At 38.5% G+C, this 21,780-nt stretch overlaps 1 protein-coding gene across 4 annotated transcripts in view; it reads right to left on the reverse strand.

Moving 5' to 3' along the window:
* The window catches only part of GSK3B (glycogen synthase kinase 3 beta), a 197,797-nt gene extending 184,026 nt beyond the window's left edge, over positions 1–13,771 (reverse strand). For 2 of the 4 annotated variants that reach the window (XM_040621306.1, XM_008708193.2), the window contains exon 1: positions 13,218–13,745. In XM_040621306.1, coding sequence (XP_040477240.1) covers positions 13,218–13,305 — 88 coding nt within the window. In that variant the 5' untranslated portion in view covers positions 13,306–13,745. Of the gene's footprint in view, positions 1–13,217 lie in introns of all 4 variants that reach the window. The other 2 variants (XM_040621305.1, XM_008708194.2) reach the window with 2 other exon arrangements.
* Between the last annotated feature and the right edge of the window lie 8,009 nt (positions 13,772–21,780).

Consider the following 21,780-nt stretch of genomic DNA (forward strand, 5'->3'; position numbering starts at 1 on the left):
AGAAAACAAATCTTTTCCATGTCTAAAAACCAGCCAAACATCTCACGATGTACACAATTAGTCACAGAGGCAGATACCATGTTGATCAGTGGAATCCAAATTATTATTATGACAACATGACTTCTCAAAACCAAATACAGCCAAATTTTACAGCTAGTTACGAGGCTGGATTACTTAGCAAGAGAGCCCAAATATTTCTCTCTCTTCAACTGATATACTAATATGCACTACTATATCAAACAAATATTATCTTAGAGACACAAAAAGAAGCCCTATAAAAATTAAAGTTTTCATAAATCCCCATAATACAGATTAGACATCTAAGTAATCCATGATGAAAGGGCCTGTTAATATTTAAATATTGTCTCTTCACTTTATTTCCTGTAGATAAGCTACAGTGAAAATTTAAAAATTGATTTGTCAGACTTCTTTGATCTAAATCTTCTCTTCTATCCTCACCCACTCCAAATAAAATCCTGGAAGGCTTAAGGGTATTGTAGTGGCTGGACAGGCTCAATGTTTCAAAGGTACTGTGCTCACCAACCAATGAAACCTAGCACCCAAGTTCTTTCATTCATTCAGCTACCCATCCAAAGGTTTCAGAGCCATTCAGTGCTAAGCACATCGTATAAAGTGTCTATAATTCTGTGTCTTTAACCCTTCCCTGGTATTGCTCCTTCATTTTTAAATAAAAACTCATATTTAGGAGCGTCTGGGGGGCTCAGTCAGTTAAGCATCTGCCTTTAGCTCAGGTCATGATCCCAGGGTCCTAGGATCAGGCCAGCATTGGGCTCCCTGCTCCACAGAGAGTCTGCTTCTCCCTCTGTCTCCCCCTCCCCGCCCCCGCTCGTGCGTGCGCACGCTCTCACTCTCACTCTCTCAAATAAATAAAATCTTTTTAAAAAATTCGTATTTAACTTTATAAATTAATTTCTTATATCAAAACTTAAATGTTCCTAGAAATAACAGTGATGGTTTGGTGACCTGGAAACTCTATACCGTGTAACTACTATGCATAGTATACACATAACTACCATTCATAGTATACACATAACTACCGTAACAGACTGCCTTCAACTCAAACATGTATTAAGTGACCCAATTTAAAAGGTACTGTGCTCCACATTGCAGGAAATACAAAAATAATTAAAATACTCCTTTTGCCTAAAATCCCCTAGGGAGAGACAAAACAAGTTAACCAGAATGCAAGCAAGGCAGAATATAACAGTGATAGAGAGTGCTACAGGAGTTACATGCAAGTGAATTTCATGCCTTGGGGTAAGGCATGGATGGGAAGAGTTAAGTGGTTGAAGTGGCATTTGAGTCTCTGAAAGCTGGGCAGGTCTTTGAAACAGCAAGGGGAAATAATGTATGATAAAGACTATTTAGACTAATAAGATTCCATTGGGTTCAGGACAATCATGGCAATGACAACATTTAACAAACATACCAATAAGAATTCAATATACATTTTAATAGTTGTGCTAAAACATGGGGGAAAATCATTACCTCCTATAGCAAGCACCTTTCTGAAGAACATAAATCTCTCAACCTCCTTTAATGTGGTATAAAATTTCAAAGTTAACTGAAGACATGACTAAAAACAAAACAAAGCAATAGGACATATCAACGAAGTATGTTTAAACTACATACATCTTATCTGTTCCTTGAAAATAGACTATATGATTGAACAGACTGACAACAGTATTACACGATAACATAATTCCTGGACAAAATTCTAAACCTACACCGTCCAATAGGATAACCAACAGCAACATGTGGCTACTGAGCTCTTAAAATGTGGCTACTACAAATTAGGATATGCTATAAATGTAAAATAGGTTGTGAAGATATAGTACCAAAAAAAGAATGTAATATATCTCATTAGTAAATTTTATATTGATTACATGTTGAAATAATATTGTGGATACACTAGGTTAAATAAAAATATTATTAAAATTAAGTTCACCTGTATTTATTTACTCTTTTTAATGTAAAAAAGAAAATTTTATATTACATATGTGACTCACATTTGTGGCTTACATTATATTGAATAGCTCTGGCTTAAACAATTGTCTAGTATTAGTATTGTTCAGATTTCTATATTTGTTTTAGCTGTACTTGTTTTAGCTGTCGCTTCATGATGGCATGGTAATCACCTGATCATAATGATATAAAGTAACCTCCCAAACATCTATGCCTCAGTGTCTAGACACTGAAAAGATGAGACACATGCCAAAAATGTGTGTCAGCTTAACTACTGTGTTGGAGCAAATGTGTAAAAAAACAACCAACAAACAACTTTTCTAGATACATTTACCAAGCAGTTAATTTTGGGGGGCATTGCTGGCTGATGTCATGAGATTATGTTAAGATAAGTACTTTGTGATACAAAGACATGGCATCCAGGGAAATAGGAGTGGACCCTGAAGAGCAATGAAGACAGGGTGACAGCTATACAGTGGAGCCTGGAGAACTACCAAGCCAGATCTCAGCAATAAGATGAGGACTCCAGGAAAAGGACAAAGGGTGGAGTAGAATCTAGAGAATCCTTGATAAAATTTGAGGGGTAAAAAAAAAAATCAAGATTATGATAATTGCAAACAGTACAAGAAAAAAGAAAATGGAAACAATAAACTGTAAAAAAAAAAATTAAAAGCAAGGAAATGTGATTGCCGATTTGGAAACAGTTTGATAGTTCCTTAAAATATTTAACAGTTATCATACAATTCAGCAATTCCACTCCTAGGTAATATACTCAAAAGATAAGAAAATACATGTCCACACAAAAACTTGTTCACAAATGGTCATAGCAGTATTATTCATACTAGCCAGAAAGTAGCTAACAATCCAAATACCCACCAACTGAAGAATAGATAAACAAATGATGGCAATTCCATACAATGGAATATTATTCAAAAATAAAAAGAAATGAAGTACTGATAAATGCTACAACATAGATGGACATAGAAGACATTACATGAAATAAAAGAAGCCAGTCACAAAAGCTACATATTGTATGAGTCCATTCATAAGAAATGTTGAGAATAGGCAAATCCATAGAAACAGAAAGTAGTTTAGTAGTTACCTAGAGCTGAGAGGAAGGAGAATATGGGGAATGACTATCATTGCATACAGGGTGATAGCACATACAAAAATGTGCTAGTATTAGTTGATAGCTACACGACTCTGTAGACATACTAAACCACTGTACACTTTAAATGAATAAATCTTATGGTATGAGATATCATTCGATATCTCAATAAAGCCGTTTTTAAAAGGTTATGTGATCACTGCATACTATCTGCTTCTGTTAAGAATACTGCTTAGTGTCTAGATACTGAGTGTTAATCATTTGAATAGTAATTTAAAGAATTATTTAGCTAAAAATAATATATTAGCATGCTAGCAAAAGGGCGATGAGAATAAATAATATCTATCATAATGAGAAAACAAATATCAAAAAGTAATTTTAACAAATAGGTAAAAGTATACTAACTAAAAATATGACAAAAACTAATAGGGAAAAACAGCTGTCAGAGTTAAGTTTGCCTATGAGAAATAGAAAGGAGAAAAGGGTGGCTTCCATAAGACTTTCTGCACAATCTGATTTCTTTAAATCGTATGAATGTACTATTTTATAAAAATAAAAAAAATTTTTTAAAAGACTAACGAGTGCTTGGTTTAGAAGCAGAATGAAACCGTGCGCTCTTAAAGAGGTAAAAGGCACAGGCTTCATTGACATTGACGCACTCTGCGCCTCTGATCTCTCAAGAGAACAGGTTTTTCTCATCTAAGATGTTAGAAAAATGGAAAGTTAAAGGAGAAGGTGAGTTTTCCTTTGCGTTTTTCTTTACCATGACAACTACTTCCAGCAAGAATGATAATACCTACTTGACGCTATGGATCATTTCTCAAATACAGAGTAGGAAATATTTTAAACGTGCTAAGTATTCACCGGTTGTGACTATCAGCATTTTACTTATTACCAAGAGAAGCACTCTCTCATCTTTGCACTTACTCCCCATCTAACTCACATTCAGTAAAATAAGGGCTTAGTAACCTACTATAAAGGAAAACATTAGCAATTTTCTAGAATTATTGATTTAAATTGTTTTAATTCTAACACTCTTATGCTAAAGCTGTGTTCACTTAGGTATGTATACACAAAATATAATTCCATAATAGAAATAACATGTAAAGAATCAGAGTATCTACAGAAGGAATCTTAAGACACTGGGATGCTGTCTCCAGGAAGGGAACTGGTAGTTAAAAAGCAGGAGCAAGACAAAGACATCACTAAAAACCTTGAAAATTTTTAATCACATGAGTAAATTCCATTTTTTAAAGCAAAATATGTAAATAAGACTAGCATGTAATTGTCTACCATACAGCATCCAATTAGTAATATTGTGGTTATTGCTATAATTATATAAATATGATATACCTATATGCAAAGTTTCCCCCTTCCCTTTAGAGTTTAATAAATAGTGTGAAAACTGAAATGCCAATAGGGAACTGCAGCAAATACACCTGCAATACTGGCAGTCTGATGCCAGGTATTTACGCCAGCACCACAAATTCTTCAGATGATGCCTCTACAGACTTAAAAATCTAGGAGGAGCAATTTGACTCAGCTCAAGGACTTCAACACATGTCATGAAAAAGTGGTTAATCCATTAAAAAGAATTAACTGGGATGCCTGGGTAGCTCAGTTGGTTGAGCGTTCAACTCTTGATTTCAGCTCAAGTCATGATCTCAGGGTCCTGAGCTCAAGCCTCGTGTGGGACTCCATGTGGAGTCTGTTTGAGAGTCTTTCTCTCCCTCCACCCCTTCCCCTACTTGTGTACACGTGCACTCTCTAAAAAAATAATAAAAAAATAAAAGCAGTTTAAAAAAAAAAAGAATTAACTGACTTTATGGAATTAGGAAAAGTAAAAGGAGTCACATTTTTAAGATAGGTTACCCTTCCTTGGAAAGAAATCGAAAACACCCAACATTTTTTAGTTATACTAACCAATAAAGCCCTTAAGAATTTCTTAGACTCCCAAAAGATGATTGGATGGCCATGATTGTCCTTTTTCTTCAGATCAACAATTAGGATACCTACCTTTTCAAATTCTCATTAATAGGTCTTAAGTGTGTTTGATAAAGTTACCAGTAGCTAATCATAATTCATAAAAAAGCTTAATAACCCTATGCAGTGCCTTCCAAGTATTCCACAGATAGAAGTTATGAGCAGGTTAAAATCCAAACAGCAACTCTATAATACCACAAAAGAAAAGAAAAAAAGACAACAAACCTTAAATCAGATAAAATGCTGTTCCTGGATAATAAACGTATCTGGGCTAGCATACTAAAAACTTCAGAACCTTTATCCATACCACTGGAAGGCAAATAAAGTTGGTCAACCAGTGATGACCCATTTCTCTTCCTCATCACTTCAGTGACCAACAAATTAGAGAATGTTTGATGTAGTGAGAAGTTATTACAGAACCCCAGGTATCCTCCTGCCCTTTTAAAAGAGATATAATTTAAACTTCTCTAGGTCAACATTTTGAACAATTATCAGAGTGATTTCCCCTGGAGCTTGTAAGCCTACACTAAGTAATCCCAATATGCTTGCTTTTCCTTCTATTCTTTTTAGGAGGTGTAATGCTTAATACCAGTATCCATTCATTCTCTTCTAATTTGCAGTTTTAAAAAACCAGACAACTGAATGAATTACAACTATGTGTTAAATAATAATAAAGAATTGTAAATAACAGCTTAAAAACAAACATATGAACAAAGTGCACCATTTGTCTGGGGATTTCAGATGTTCAGGAGCCTCTTTAGTTTACTTCCTGATTGTCAAATACAAACCAATTCCAAAAAAGGCAATTTTCCAAAAAACGCAATTCCACGTTGATGCATAGCTATTCTTCTTTAAAAAAACAAAAACAATAACAAAAAACCCTGAAGCCTCACAGTTATAACAAATGTCCAATAGACATTTGACTAATTGTATATACGTAACATCACAAAACTACACACACACACGTATATATACTCATGAAGTCTGCTGTCAAATACTGAAAGGAGAAAGAGAACACTCAGAACACTTCACAACCTACAGAAAGAGACAGAAGTAATAATCCTTAATAATAGCTTATTTGGAGAATCACAGTCTAATACTACCTGGAAACATAAATACACCAGATTTACGTATGATCATTACTTTTCAATTAAAAAAATCAGTTTTCTGAACATTAAAAAAATTCCATATATTACTTATTTTTCTTTTTTGACCGGCATAATCCCTAATATTTCTATTTTCATGTTTGTCTTAAGTTTTCCTGAAATCTTAAGAGAATGGACCATTTTTTCAATATAACTTTAAATACTTAAGTACTATATTTGCTAACAGGCATGCCTGAAACTAATTTTAAAAGCAGTATTAATCATGAAAGTCTTTTTTTTTTTTAAGATTTTATTTATTTATTTGACAGAGAGAGACAGCCAGAGAGAGAGGGAACACAAGCAGGGGGAGTGGGAGAGGAAGAAGCAGGCTCCCAGCAGAGGAGCCTGATGGGGGGCTTGATTCCAGAACGCTGGAATCACGCCCTGAGCCAGAAGGCAGACGCTTAACGACTGAGCCAGGCGCCCCTAATCATGAAAGTCTTACACATACACTAATTAGCAATGAAAGACTATCCTAAAAGCAAAAGGCAATTTAGCTTACCTCTGGAATCCAAGTAACAGGTAACAGCATTACAATTCTCTATAATATATACAATATAGAGCGAGAGCTCTAGAATCAGAATGCCTGGGTTTAAATTCTAGCAAAGCAACTTTTTTTTGTCCAAGTAATCTTGGATAAATTGTTTCACCTCTCTAAATTTCATTTACCTAATCTATAAAGTGGGGATAATATATTAGCTAGTTTGCAGAGTTGCTGTAATGATTACAATGAAATATTGCATATAAAGAACTTGGCAGAATGCTTATTTAGAACACAGTAAATATTCAATAGACATATCACATGTCAATCACACTATCTGTGGCCACTTTCTATTAAAGTAACCTATTTATTTTTAGCTTCAAAAGCCTAGGATTTCACATGATAATGAAAAAGAGTCCTAACGTTAGTGTTTTGTACCAGTGTTACTAATATTTTTGCCTGCCTACCCATCTCTCTGACTTTTGACTTTGGGGCACGCCTGTTCAATCCTAGGCCTGTAAGTTCATTTAAATTTCACCACCATCTAAAATACAAGTTTCTAGAAAAACAGTTCCTCTTCTATCAGAAATGTTATTAAATTAATTTCAAAGGACAATCAAGAAATTAATGACTCCAGAATTTGTTGAAAAGAGAACACATTAAGGGATTTATATTTTATGCCATTGTTGGCCATGGCACCCTGGAGACAAAAGGAAAAGTTGATTTGGCAGAACTGAAAACCAAAAAAATACATCATTGCCTCAATCTGATCAAACCAGAATGCTTCTGAGAAAACCATTCAATACAAAAATATAAGATTCAACTATTTACAAAATTTTAACTTGCATACCCTTTAAAAGTAGACCTTTCTCCCTAAAACATAAGCAAAAGGGGGCAGGGGGATTGTAAACTAAGAATCCAAATCTACAAAGTTTTACCTTTATATTTTATACCAGACCAAGCACATTACAGATACAGTATATATTGAAATAATTTTCTGAATGTCCATTATGTGCTGGGTATTAACTTATTTTTAAAAACAGAAAACTCAGTAATAGAATAAAATAAATGTCCCTTTTTAAAATCAATTTAACGGTAGAAACTTTTGGAAAAACAAGTAAGCTTTCTCCTTTAACTCTATTGTCGGTTTTTCCTTATACTATTCACACAGGTCTTTATATGAATATACACTTCTACATCACATTCAATCAATTTCAAAGACAATTCACATAACCAAGGAAGATCTGTACAAACCAAGATTACAATCCAAAGACTGCAACCCCTACTCTAAAACCAGTAAACCATAAAAATACCTCTATTCTTGAAATCATTTAAGATTCTTTTTCCACCACTCCCCCTGCCCAAAAAGATGCTAGAAAATGATGCTAACTGTTCCAACAAATTCATGTACTTACAATGATTATGTTTTTAGAACAGTATCTGGGAAATCAGTTGGTCCTGTTAGTACCAGCATATACTCCAGTCACACCCACATGCTGTCCCTCCATTCTCCATTGTAGGGTGGAGCATCACAAGAGACACCACAGACTTACAGCCTGCCCATCCCCATCCCTATCCCACAATCCCATGAGTCTTATTAAAAAGTATGAAACTGTGGCATCAGGTCAGCATGTGTCTGTTTCACAGCATTCTCCATACATAAAGCAAAAAACAGAGCTCCCCTAGTCTCAGAATCTGCTGCTGACACTTAAAAAACTCTGGCTTCACCAGCCTTGCTGTTTCTCCAAAACAGTATCTCACACCTGCAACCGAAGGCCAAAACAAGGGACAGGCAGCACAGAGTACAAGAACTGATTTTCATGTGAACTACGCCAGTGAAATGAATGTCACCTCGTTTTCTCAATGCCATTCTCAATCAGCCATAAATCGATTTATGAATCTTTGGGTTCCCTTAAAGTTTTGTCCTAGCACTTGTACCTTATAATCATTTCACAATTAGCATTCTACAGATGCATGCAACAAGAAGAGTATGCAATTCTTATATGAAAGTATTAGTGTTTTAACAACTCTGGAAAGGTCTGGTCGGGAAAAGAATGAAAACTTAATGAAAGTAAGGCTTTCAGTCTCATATATGAGCTCTCATCCACATAAACATGGATGATCTAGAAATTGGCTAAATTCTAATAAGCTAATTTTTAGATGTCACAAGGAGGTTAAACTCCCTTGGGAACAGGATAACGCTTAAGTTGCCACATAGTTTTTGGTTTTAATACAATATGACTAAATACTGCACAATAATATGCAACTACTATTAATTATTCTCTCTTCATTAAAAAAATTGATGTAAAAAGTTTTATATGAGGAAATAAATGATACTCACTGATTTACTTTCCTCTTTCTAAATCTTGTATTTAAAAATTAAACCTAGCCTATTAGCTAAATTTTTTCCAACAGTACACCAAAAGGATTTATTACTAATATTTTAACCAAAATCACCACAGGAAGTCTTTTACCTTCTCTTTTTTGAGTAAAATATTACTCAAAACTTTGAGTAATAAAATATTACAAAGCTACAGGGGGAACTGTATAGCTGCTAACATTTACTTAATAACACTTGGGTCTGAATGTGAACCAAAAAGAGAACCCTGGTTTCACCATAGTTAAGTAAAAAGAAATATTTCAAATATACAATTTAAATACATGATTTAAACTTGGGATGAGTGGGGCGCCTGGGTGGTGCAGTCTGTTAAGGGCCTGACTCTTGGTTTGGGCTCAGGCCCTGATCTCAGGGTTGTGAGATCAAGCCCCACTTCGGGCTCTGCCCTCTGCTGCTTGAGTTTCTCTCTCCCTGTCCCTCTGCCCCTCCTGCTTGTGCTCTCCCTCTCTTTAAATAAATAAATCTTTAAAATAAATAAACAAACAAAATTGGGATGAATGCTTAACTCAACCTTCACAAACCAAATAAAGACTACTATTATTATTATCATTTATTTTAAGTGCAAAGTTTACCTAAGAATAACCATTATTTATGAAAAACAGGTTTTAAACGTACCAAAGATTAAACTAAAGGCTATTTAAAGTATCCAGTTTGGGGCCATCTGGGTGGCTCAATCAGTTAAGCATCTGCCTTCGACTCAGGTCACGATCCCAGGGTCCTAGGATCGAGCCCCACGTCTGGCACCCCGCTCAGCGGGAAACCTTCTTCTCCCTCTCCCTCAGCCTGCAGCTCCCCATGCTTGTGCTCTCTCGCTCTGTCTCTGTCAAATAAATAAATAAAATCTTTAAAAAAATAAAAAATAAAATACCTAAAGTTTTTATGTCACAGTTTAGTCCAAAAAATATTTCCACTGGTTTTTGATAAATTACCACGGAACTGTTACAACTAGGGTCAAGGGTGAAGTGTTTGAACCTACATAAAAAATTACTTTTTTAAGACTTTAACAGAAAGCATTAAATAAAAACCATTAGTTTACTGCTCCCAAAAATAAACCCAATATTTTTAGGTGAAGAAAAATTAGAAATTGTGCAATTAATAGACTGTAAAGTTAAATATCATTTCCAGTAACCAAATGCTGTCTGCTGAACTTCAAGGGAACCTATTGTACATTAAATTTTTAAAAAGTGAACTCATCTACCTTCTCATCTCAGCACTTTCTCAACTTTCCCATTACAATCGACAATATAACTCGGCGGTCAAGTCTTCCAGACCAACAACATCAGAATTTATTTTTAACTCCTGACTCCTTCCCAAATATTCCCCTTCGATCCAATCCAAAGTCCTGCCAGTTCCTCATTCACACTCTCTCAAATGTGTTATTTTCATACCATTTTCACATTTTATTTTATACTTCCTCATGTTCACAACATACCCTACTATCTCCCTGAAAGGGCTCTAATTTATCTATTAACTCAGCTGCCCAAACCACCTTCAGATATCTTGTTCACCAATCTACGGTAAATCCCAATCTCTCTTGAATCACAACCAAACTCTTACAGGCCCCCTCTTCCCTCCATCGGCTATGGTTAACACATTTTCCAAACTCTATCTCTTATTTTCCTACTTAGGTCCCTGTAACTCAGATTTACCAACTTGCTCGGTAAGTACAAAAATTATCTACCTGCCACACAAAAATCACCATCTCTGTGCCTCTGTCCATTCCTCCCATCCAGAATCCTTTATGCTTCTCTATCAATTCAAGCGACTGTCTCCTTTAACACCTGTCTTAAAACACATCTCTGCAGGAAGTCCTTCCTCTCCAACCCAGAGGCCTCACCCCACCCCTGTATTCTTCATCCCTCTTAACAAAACATTCTTTTGTATTTGTAATCTTGCAGTAATCATGATATTGTTTTCATATTTTGTCCCATAACCTGCCTCTATGACTAAATGATAAGCTTTTGGAGGCCAAGGACTTTAATTTCTTTATGTATCTCTCTTTTGATCATGGGTCCCTTAGAACAGTAGCACTGTAACAAATGTTTAATGATACTTTTTCTTCTAAAGTGTCCTTACAGTCAAAGTAGTCAAAAACACAAAATCTGCATTGAACTCCAGTTTTTTAAATGTTAAGTTGACCTATATGAGAACAGAAAATTAAACACTTTAACCTATGCACTTTACAAGAGTTACTCCATCCTCAGTCAATAACGTTACCAAGAATTAAGGAGTCATTTTCAAAGAAAATCTCGGAAACAAAATGGAAAGTCCAAAAACTTAACATTATAAGCTATTCTATTTTGCTCTCTGAAATTGATCTAATAAAATAATTACCTAAAATTGATTTCAAGTGGTTTTTAAACTATATTACCAAGACGAAAAACATACAAACACTCCAGTACCACAAGAGGCTCTTAAGTAGCTATTATAAGATTTGCCTCATCATAGCTGAAAATTACCCCAGAATTTTAAAATATTCCTTTCAAATGACCCTATGAAGTGCTTAGAAAGCTTGACTCTTCTCTGAAAAATGCATCATCAGCTCCCCTCTTCACATACCCAGCATTCTGTACTAGTCACAAAAATAAATAATAAATAACTTTTAAAACTGATCTGCCATTCAGCTACTACCTTAGACTACCCTGTTTCAGTCAAGTCCAAAAGCCAACATGAATCGAAATCCTAAACTCAATAAAAATGATAATTTTAGGTTGCTTAAGGATATAATCAACTTCACATAACAGCATGTATATATTTTTTTAAAATCTCGGTTCTTCAGTTCTCTCCTTCTCCTAGGCAAGAAAATAGTTTTTCTTTGCCCTCATTGTGCCCCTTTCTCAAGGAATAAGGAAACAATGTAGATATTTTTGTCAAATTCTGGAAGTATGGTTTAAATAAGCTGTCACTAAATACCATATAAACATATCTACAAATAGAGATACTTCGTAACAGTAGATACTTAGTATATCAAACACCTCAAGAACACAGACTATTTAGCACAAATCTGGGACAAAAGTACAGTCTAGCAACAACCCTGAACACAAGTTCAAATACCCCTATTATATACAGGACTACAGCCTTCTGCAAAACCTATGACAGAAAGGTCTAAATTCACACTGTTATAACTAAAACCCATTGTTTTATCTAAATGTGGCAGGAAACCAACGCAAGAGTATTTTTTTACATAGTCCTAAGAAGGGACCCTTGAACTCTAGATCATTTAACAAGTGCTGAATGCAATGGCACCCCAAAACCGAACTTTATGATGAGTCAGTGACAATTAACATTCAACTTAGTATCTGGCAACATGACAATACAAACCTCAATCAAAACTTGGACCTACTTCCTAGTTACCTTCTGATTAAACATAAATTATATAGTGGTAAACTGGTAATGTCAAAACGGGAAGGTTAAGAGATAACATTAAATCATGTGTCCAATTAAAACAATGCCTAAAGCGATACTACAGCTACTGGGTCTCTACCAGCCCCCACCGACCCTCTCTAAACGGTGAACTCAAGGCTCGCCTCCAAACGTGAATGCTAGGTACTGAGCAAGTTCATCTCTGGATTAAGAACAAATACTTTGTAGCCACACAAGCAAGAAACAAATGTTAGAAGACTGTGACATTTAGTCTTTCTAGAAAGTATACAAAACTATGATAACCCCTGAGACCTGAGCTAAATAAGTCTCATTCCAAAAAGACACATACTCTGCAAATGTACATAACGATTTTTATCGTCTTGTCCTTCTCTTTATTCAAAAGGATGAGCAAGTAAATACTTTCATCACTATTTTAACATGGAAATACTCAAGCACATGATAAAGCTGACTACCAACAGCACAAAAAGTATAAGAAAAGAAACAAGTTTCAAATCAAATCATCCAAATAAAAAGCATATTCTCTCAATTCAAGGTTAATGAGACCGGGGGAGGTGTTATGGGAGGAGAAAAGAGGGAGCTGCCTCATCCTTGACTGAAAACAGGTTTTTGCCCTTTTCCCCTACCTCTGATTATTCTTATCAGGAGGTCTAATATTTTAAGATCCTGGTTAGTTAAGGCTTCTTATTCTAAGGGTGAGGTGGAGAAGGGGTGTAAAATAAAATCGATACTCACTGCTAACTTTCATGCTGCCAAAAGCTGAAGGCTGCTGCACTGGCTTGCAGCTCTCCGCAAAGGAGGTGGTTCTGGGCCGCCCTGACATGATCACTCTCTTCCCGAATCACCCTCTTTTCCTTCCTTCCTCCTTTTCTTCCTTTTGTTTTATGTTGGGGTGTTAGGTTAACGATAAATGCAGCATTAAGTTCTCCCACAAGAAGATTAAAAAAAAAAAAAAAGACTTCGTCCTCTTGGCTTTTCACTCCTTTTGTACAGCTATAAAAAAAACGAGCGATGTATTTCTCCTTCAAGACAGATCAGTATGGATATTTAACATATAGATGATTCGGGGCTGGGGAAAAAAATACAATTCTTTCCCCTCCCTCTCCTTGGAGGGAAAAAAGGGAGGGGGGAGTCTTAAAAAATATATATCACGTGAAACGGGCGCAAATACTTGATTGAAAATAAGTACTTTGAATATTATATTTTCCTCGGGGATTTTTTTTCCGAGTCAATGAAGAAGGGAAGCGGCGGAAGGATCACGAGTCTCACGCTTGAAAAGAAGGGGGGATGGGAAGGAGGGAGGGAGAGGGAGGGGGTGGCTCGGAGATGCGACGGGAAACGCTGCGGCTCCGGCAGCGGCGGGATCCGGCGGGCTGACGGCGGGGGCCCGGCGAACTGGAGGGCGGCAGAGTCGCGAGTCAGTCAGAGGCGGGCGGTGGCGGCAGCTCCTCTTCTCATTGCGCCAGGAGCAGCTGCAGGCGGCGGCTGGATCCAGCGGCCATGGCGGCGGCTGTGGCGGAGGCAGCTCCCTTCAGACCCCAGGCAGCGGATCCTCGACTGCTCCCCATACGCCGGGGACATGGGAACCCGGCAACCGCTTCCGTCCCTTGGGGCCCCCTCCCCCGTCCGCGGCACCAGCGCGGCCGCCCTCCCGCCCCTCGCCTCTACTCGGTGCCCGCTCAGGAAGTGTCCGCGCTTTGCCCCCAGCCCGGAGCCCTGTCAGCGGCTGCGGGGCCGGCTCCTCCTCTCTTCCTTCCTTCCTTTGTCACTCGGCCCGGGAGGCGGCGGCGGCGGCGGTGGCGGCGGCAGCAGCACAAGCCTGCATTCGACCGGGTCGGGGGCTGCTCTGTGTGAGGAGCGCCGTCTGCGCAGCCGCTTAGCTCTTCCCCACTCCCCCTCCCCCCTCCTACTCGTCCTCCGCCTCCTTCCTCCCCCACCCAGCCTTACACCGCCCAGCGCCCCGCCACCCGCGTAACAGGCGTCTGGGAATCGCCGGCCGAGGTCCGCGCCCGCCCGCTTCGGCTACGGAGCCGAAGCCGGAGCAGAGCCAATCACGGACGTCGATTATTTGCGACTCCTCCCGGAAAAAGCCGATCGAACTGAGAAACCAATTAGAAAGTGTCGCTAGAAATCCACGCCCAAAAAGCGAAAAATGCCGAAGATAGCCGAACGAGAAGAAGGTGGGTTCTCGTTCTGTGGCTGGCTAGAGGAGAAATTCGACAATGGCAGCAGTGGCCAATCACAGTGGCCGGGCCTCGCAAAAAAGCTTGAAGAGTTAAGAACCGTGAAACCCGGAGTCACTGGTGAAACAGCACGGCTGGGCGCCGCGGCAGCCTTGCAATTGGCTGAAAACTCCGCTGGGAGTGTACCTCCCTCACTGATTGGTGAAGCGAGGGGGGCTTCCGAGGTCAGTATGACCAGTCAGAACGTCTCCTCCCTCGCCAAGGTGGGGAGAAGAAGAAAGAAAAGGGAGGGCGTCTATAAAGCGCCTTCTTATTGGCTTGAAGCTTTGGAACTGGAGTGGGGGCAAAAGTGAAAAGGAGGGAGGCCGAAACCCGCAGCGGCAGCCAATCAGCACTCACTGCCGTCCAATCGCAAGACCTAGATGCGGTTTGATTGGCCTTCCACCTCCGGCGGCGGTCCCAAGAGTGGAGAGAGGCTCTAGTGGGGTCGTGGCGGACGGTGTGACGGGCTTGTCTGCGGCTTCTCTCAGCCGTTGTGGAAACCGCAGATAGGGAGCGCGGGCACTCCGCGCAGCCTGTCCGAAACTGCTGCGGTCAGCGGTGCTGGGCTTGGAGCGCTCAAGCGGACAGAGAGTTAAGAGGGGCTCTCCCCACCCAAGTGTCTCTCGGCCCGGCGCGGCTAAAATCGCGCCGGAGCCTTCCCTCCGCCCGGGATAGCGCGTCCGAAGAACGAGCGTCTTCCCCGTAAGGGACAGACGAGTCCGGGGCGCCTAGTCGGCCCGGTGCGAACTTTCAGACGCTAAAGTAGGAATAAAAGCTTCTAGAGAGGCAGCGCCTCTGGGCGCTCGCGCCCTGCCCAGCAGCGTTGGCCATTGATAGAGGCCAGACTGCGCCTGGTGTGCGCAGCCAGGCCGGGCCTTCTGGAAACGCCCCTAAGAAATGAGCTCATGCTAGATGCGCGCGCTCTTTGGGCGCGACTGCCCAGCGCAGAGCGAGCCCCGAAAACAGGTATGGGGAAATGCCGTCAGACCGGATATCCTGAAGCCTCCGAGGAAACGGGGAGTCAGATGCCCCATAGCTTTTGGTCCTTTGGAACTAGGTCAAGTCCATAAAAGTACTAGTTTCACACATAGGCCTGTGTTCATTGTTCTACTGAGAACCAATTTCTTAGGTTTGCTTGAGGATAGTGAGGTATGGCTACGCCAGGATAGCTGAAAAAGTAGAATGGATGCTTGCCATCCTGACTAATGCCGTGGTGCCTGTAATTTCCACCTGCAGAGTCATACTTTTTATGAAGATACTATCTCCAGAAAGCACATGTAAAAATACTCATAGTTGATCAGATTACTTAGCTGTTGCTTTGAAAAGCTTGCGAGGGATTTGGAACAAAGTAAGCTTTGATGGGAGACAGGAAAAGTCTAGATAGGGTTTGCAGACTCAAATGTCTATGGGGGGTGGGGCAGAAAAATAAAGCAAATGAATGAAACTGGCCTGGTGTAAAACAATGGAGAATAATAAGAAATGTGGCAAATTAGTGTCCATGCTGTACCTGAAAGGAGCAGCTGTTAAACCCTAAGAGATTGTTGCTCACAAAAACGTGGGTCCAGTGTTCTGAGATACATGGTTTTTTTCCCCCAAGAGTAACCGTAAAGCTGGATTTTGAAATTTTAGGATTTTTAAGTATTGGCAACCAATATTCAGAACGCTGCAGGCCAAACTAAAAACATCCAGGAGTAGACATGGCCAGCATGCAGTCAATTTGTAGTATCAAACCTGAACATAGATTTTAGAGCCAATAGAGACTCTTGTTCTTTGCAATTAAAAGAAAACATAAGGTCTCTGGATGTCACGGAAATGGATAAAGAATGTCAAAAGCAAACTCAGTGCATGGCAACTTTGTCAGGTGAATGTTGTCTCTCCATGGCATTATGAAAGACCTTTGCCCCTAGCACCTAAAATGTTGTGAAGCAAAGCTTTAAATCCTGCCTTCCTCTTAACTCCCTACCCCTACTTCCAGTTAGACCAGCAGAAATAACAAATGTTTAGGTTATACAAATTGGAAACACGGCTGCTGTTCTATATACGATAAAGTAGAAAAATAGTCAAACTTAAGGTTATAATTAGTAGCTTTACTGTTACTGCCTTCAAATATTTTGAACTGATGCTGTTAAAAAAAAAAAAAAAGCCTGACTCAAGGAGGGAAATTTTAAGGAAAAAAAAGTATTTCAGTCTAGAATTAGGGCTTAGGAAGGGAGGAGTTAATGAGAAAATACTGAACTACTGAAATTAACATTCAGTGTTTCTCTGGACTTTCAAACTCTTGCTTTACCTTCCCACCTGTTGTCAACCATTGCTCAGTTTATAATAATTATAATAGTTGATATTTACTGAGTGTTTACAATGTGCCAGGCACTATTCTTAAGTGCTTCACACATATTATCTGTGTTTTTATAATACTATGATGTAAGTTCTGTTACCACCTCCACTTTTCAGATGGGGAAATGTAGGGCCAGAAAGGTTTACTAACTTACCTAAAGTCCACATAGCTAAAGTAACAGAACCAGGATTCAGATCTCTTGTTCCTATCCTGTACTCCATACTTCTCTCAAACACGGTCCTCACCTCTCCTGGTCTGTCTTGCTTTACCTTAAAGTTTAAGCCATATGTCTTGAACTGTGTGTGACTTGTGAACATATCTCTAGTTTGGTTTCCTCCAGGGCTCATCAGATGCTCCCTTGCAAAGATCAGTGATTCTGAGTCACAGTAACAATAAACCAAAGGATTAGAAAAAGATAAATGTAGGAAAGCTGGGTGGTACAGAACTGGAGTATGGTAGGAAAAAAAGAGGTTGATGAGTGTGTCCACAAGATAATAATTATGAATTAAAATGCACAATGAACTAACTTCTGTAGTAACAAATTTATATAGCAGTTTGCAGTTAGGAGGTACTATCATGTTTGTGAAGTTTAGGAAGTACTAGTATGAAACTATTATTCTATTTTTATAAATGAGGAAACTGTACACTACAGTAAGTGACTTGCTTAAAATCACTTAGCTGCATTTTTTTTAAAGATTTATTTATTTATTAGAGAGAGAGTGCCTGCCTGAGCCGGGGGAGGGGCAAAGGGGGAGGGAGAAAGAATCAAGCAGGCTTCCTGCTNNGGGTGGAGGTCAACTTGGGGCTGGATCTCATGACCTTGAGATCATGACCTGAGCCAAAATCAAGAATAAGATGCCTAGGGGCGCCGGGGTGGCTCAGTTGGTTAAGCTCTGCCTGCAGCTCAGGTCATGATTCTGGAGTCCCAGGACTGAGCCCCATGTAGGGCTCCCTGCTCAGCGGGGGTCTGCTTCTCCCTCTTCCTCTGCCCCTCCCCACTTATGTTTTCTCTCTCTCAAATAAATCTTTTTTTTAAATCTTAAAAAAATAAAATTAAATAAAAAATAAAATTCTTAAAAAAAAGAGAGAGAGAATCAGACGCGATTAACCACTGAGCCACCCAGGCATCCCCACTTAGCTGCATTTTTAATTGAAACTAGGAGAAAATAGAGGCAGGTTTAAGAATGAAGATAGTAAATAGAACATGAGATGCAGTTTATTTAAATGAACCCAGAGTCAGCCATTCCAAATGGAAGTCCACAAGGAAACTCTTCTTATAGGACCTCATTTATTTAGCCAGCATATATTAAACCCCTAAAGGTGCTGGTCTTCAAAATTTAGTAAGATATGGTCTCTTTGCTCCAGATACTTACAGTCAAATACTATGAGATAAACAAGAGTTGTTTAGTAATGAACTCTAGGAAAACCCTCCAATATCAAGGTTAAAGATTAAGAAAAAAGGAAAATAAACTTACATTTATTGAGTACCTATTTAATTTCTCTCAAAACCCCAAGAGATGGGTGTTCTTAGCCTTCTTTTAATACACAGAGGGAAAAATAAGTATATGCTCAAGGTCACATGATCAGTAAATGCCAAAGCTGGAGGGGCACCTGGGTGGCTTAGTCGGTTGAGCAACCAGTTCTTGGTTTTGGCTCAGGTCATGATCTCACGTGTGGTGGGATCAAGCCCAGCATTAGTTTCTGTGGTCAGCGGGGAATCTGCTTGAGGATTCTCTCTCTCTGCCCCAATCCCCACTTGCATTTGTGCGCGCGCGCTCTCTCTCTCTCTCTCTAAAATAAATAAATAAATCCTTTTAAAAAATGGCAGAACTGGAATGTGATTTTACACCTGAGTGTCTTTCTGCTAGATTACTCTGCCTTCCATTAAAAAGTAACACTGTTTATCTCATTTATATAAAATTATCTATGCAAGCACACACAGATGTCTGGAAATATTAATTTTTATGGCATTTTGGATGATCTTTATTGTCTCCATGCTTTCCAGTAATATCTTCATTTTCCACTTTTACATAAACAAAACACTTAAGACGAAAACACAAAGGTAGGATTGCAGAAGAACCAAAGAAAAAAATGAAATTGCTCAATTTGATTAGGTATTAATAAACTGAAACTTACAGAGGCACCCTTAGTCAATAATTTTGATAAATGTTCCACAGGAAAATATCTAACAGGAAAGGTAAGTAATTATTTTTTGGATGTTGGGTTTTATAAGTTCTTTACAGATTGAATGCTAACCCTTTATCAGATATGTCATTTCGAAATATCTTGTCCCATTCTGTAGGTTGCCTTTTAATTATGCTGATTGTTTCTTTTGCTGTACAAAAGCTTTTTATTTTGATGAAGTCCCGATAGTTTGTTTTTGCTTTTGTTTCCCTTGCCTCAGGAGACATGTCTAGAAAGGAGTTGCTGTAGTCAGTGTCAAAGAATTTACTGCCTATATTCTCTTGTAGGATTGTTATGGTTTCAGATCTCACAATTAGGTCTTTAATTTTTGAATTTATCTTTCTGTTTGGTCTAAGAAACCAGGTCCAGTTTCATTCTTCTACATGTTGCTCTCCAGTTTTCCCAACACCGTTTGTTGAAGAGACTTTTTCCCATTGGATATTCTTTCCTGCTTTGTCGAGATTAATTGACCATATAGTTGTGGTTCATTTCTGGGTTTTCTGTTCTTTTGATCTATGGTGGCAGTACTATACTGTTTTGATCACTACAGCTTTGTAATATAACTTAAAGTCCAGAATTGTGATGCCTCCAGCTTTGCTTTTCTTTTTTAAGTTTGCTTTGGCTATTTGGGGTCTTTTGTGGTCCCTACAAATTTTAGGATTGTTTGATCTAGCTCTGTGAAAAATGCTGGTGGTATTTTGATAGGGATTGTATTGAATGTTGATTTGGGTAGTATAGACATTTCAACAATATTTATTCTTATGATCCATGAGCATGGGATGTCTTTCCTTTTCTTTGTGTCATCTTCAATTTCTTTCCTCAGGGTTTTATAGTCTTCAGAGTATAGAGTATAGGCCTTTCTCTTTGGTTAAGTTTATTCCTAGGTATCTTATTGTTTTTGGTGCAGTTGTAAATGGGATTGATTTCTTAATTCCTCTTTCTGCTGCTTCATTATTAGTGTATAGGAATGCAATGCAATTGTTGGTGTATAGAAATGCAACAGGTTTCTGTATATTGATTTTGTATCCTGTGACTTTACTGAATTTATTTATCAGTTCTAGCAGGTTTTTCTTGGTGGAATCTTTTGGGTTTTCTATATGTTAGTATCATGTAATCTGCAAACAGTGAAAGTTTTAGTTCTTCCTTGCCAATGTGGGTGCCTTTTATTTCTTTTTGTTGTCTGATTGTGGTGGCTTGGACTTCCAGTGCTGTGTTAAATAGCAGTGGTGAGAGTGGACATCCCTGCTTATTCCTGACCATAGAGGAAAAGCTCTCACTTGTTCCCCATTTATTATGATAGTAGCTGTGGGTTTTTCATATATGGCCTTTACTGTGTTGAGGTATGTTCCATCCTCTTTATTGAGAGTTTTTATCATGAATGGATGTTGTACTTTGTCAGATGCTTTTTCTGCACCTATTAAAATGATCATATGGTTCTCCTTTCCTTTATTAATGTGGTGTGTCATACTGATTGATTTGTGAATATTGAACCACGCTTGCAACCCAGGAATAAATTCCACTTAATCCTGGTGAGTAATATTTTTAATGTATTGTTGGATTTGGTTTGCTAGTACTTTATTGAGAATTTTTGCGTCCATGTTTATCAAAGATACTGGCTTGTAGTTCTCTATTTTTTAGAAGAGTCTTTATCTGGTCTAATATCAGGGTAATGCTGGCCTCATAAAATGAATTTGGAACTTTTCCTTCCTTTTCTATTTTTTGGAACTATTTCAGAAGAATAGGTACTAACTCTTTTTTAAATGTTCAGTAGAATTCACCTGTGTAGCCATGTGGTCCTGGACTTTTGTTTGTTGGGAGGTGTTTTGTTTTGTTTTGTTTTGTTTAAAGATTTTATTTGACAGAGACACAGCGAGAGAGGGAACACAAGCTGGGGGAGTGGGAGAGGGAGAAGCAGCCTTCCCGCCAAGCAGGACCCTGGGATCATGACCTGAGCGGAAGGCAGACAACTTAATGACTGAGCCACCCAGGAGGCCCTGTTGGGAGCTCTTTGATTACTGATTCAATTTCTTTGCTTGTTATCAGTCTGTTGAAGTTTTCTATTTCTTCCTATTTCAGTTTTGGTAGTTTATATGTTTCTAGGAATTTATCTATTTCTTCTAGGTTGTCCAATTTGTTGGCATATAGTTTTCCATAATATTTTCTCATAATTGCTTATATTTCTGTGGTGTTGGTTGTGATTTCTCATTTCTCATTTGTGATTTTATTTATTTAGGTCCGTTCTCTTCTTTTTCACAAGTTTGGCTAGATGTTTCTCAATTTTATTACTTTTTAAAAAACCAACTCCTGGTTTCATTGATCTGTTCTCTTGTTTTTTTAGTTTCTGTATCATTATTTCTGCCCTAATCCTTAGTATTTCCTTCCTTCTGCTGGTGTTAGGCTTCATTTGTTGTTCTTTTTCTAGCTCCTGTAGGTGTAAAGTTGAGTTGTTTGTTTGAGATTTTTCTTGCTTCTTGAGATAGGCCTGTATTGCTCTACACTTCCCTCTTAGGATCGCTTTTGCTGTATCCTAAAGGTCTCACTATTGCTTTTATTT

This window comes from Ursus maritimus, unplaced genomic scaffold (genome assembly GCF_017311325.1).
Source record: "Ursus maritimus isolate PB19 unplaced genomic scaffold, ASM1731132v1 scaffold_4, whole genome shotgun sequence".
Taxonomy (NCBI): domain Eukaryota; kingdom Metazoa; phylum Chordata; class Mammalia; order Carnivora; family Ursidae; genus Ursus; species Ursus maritimus.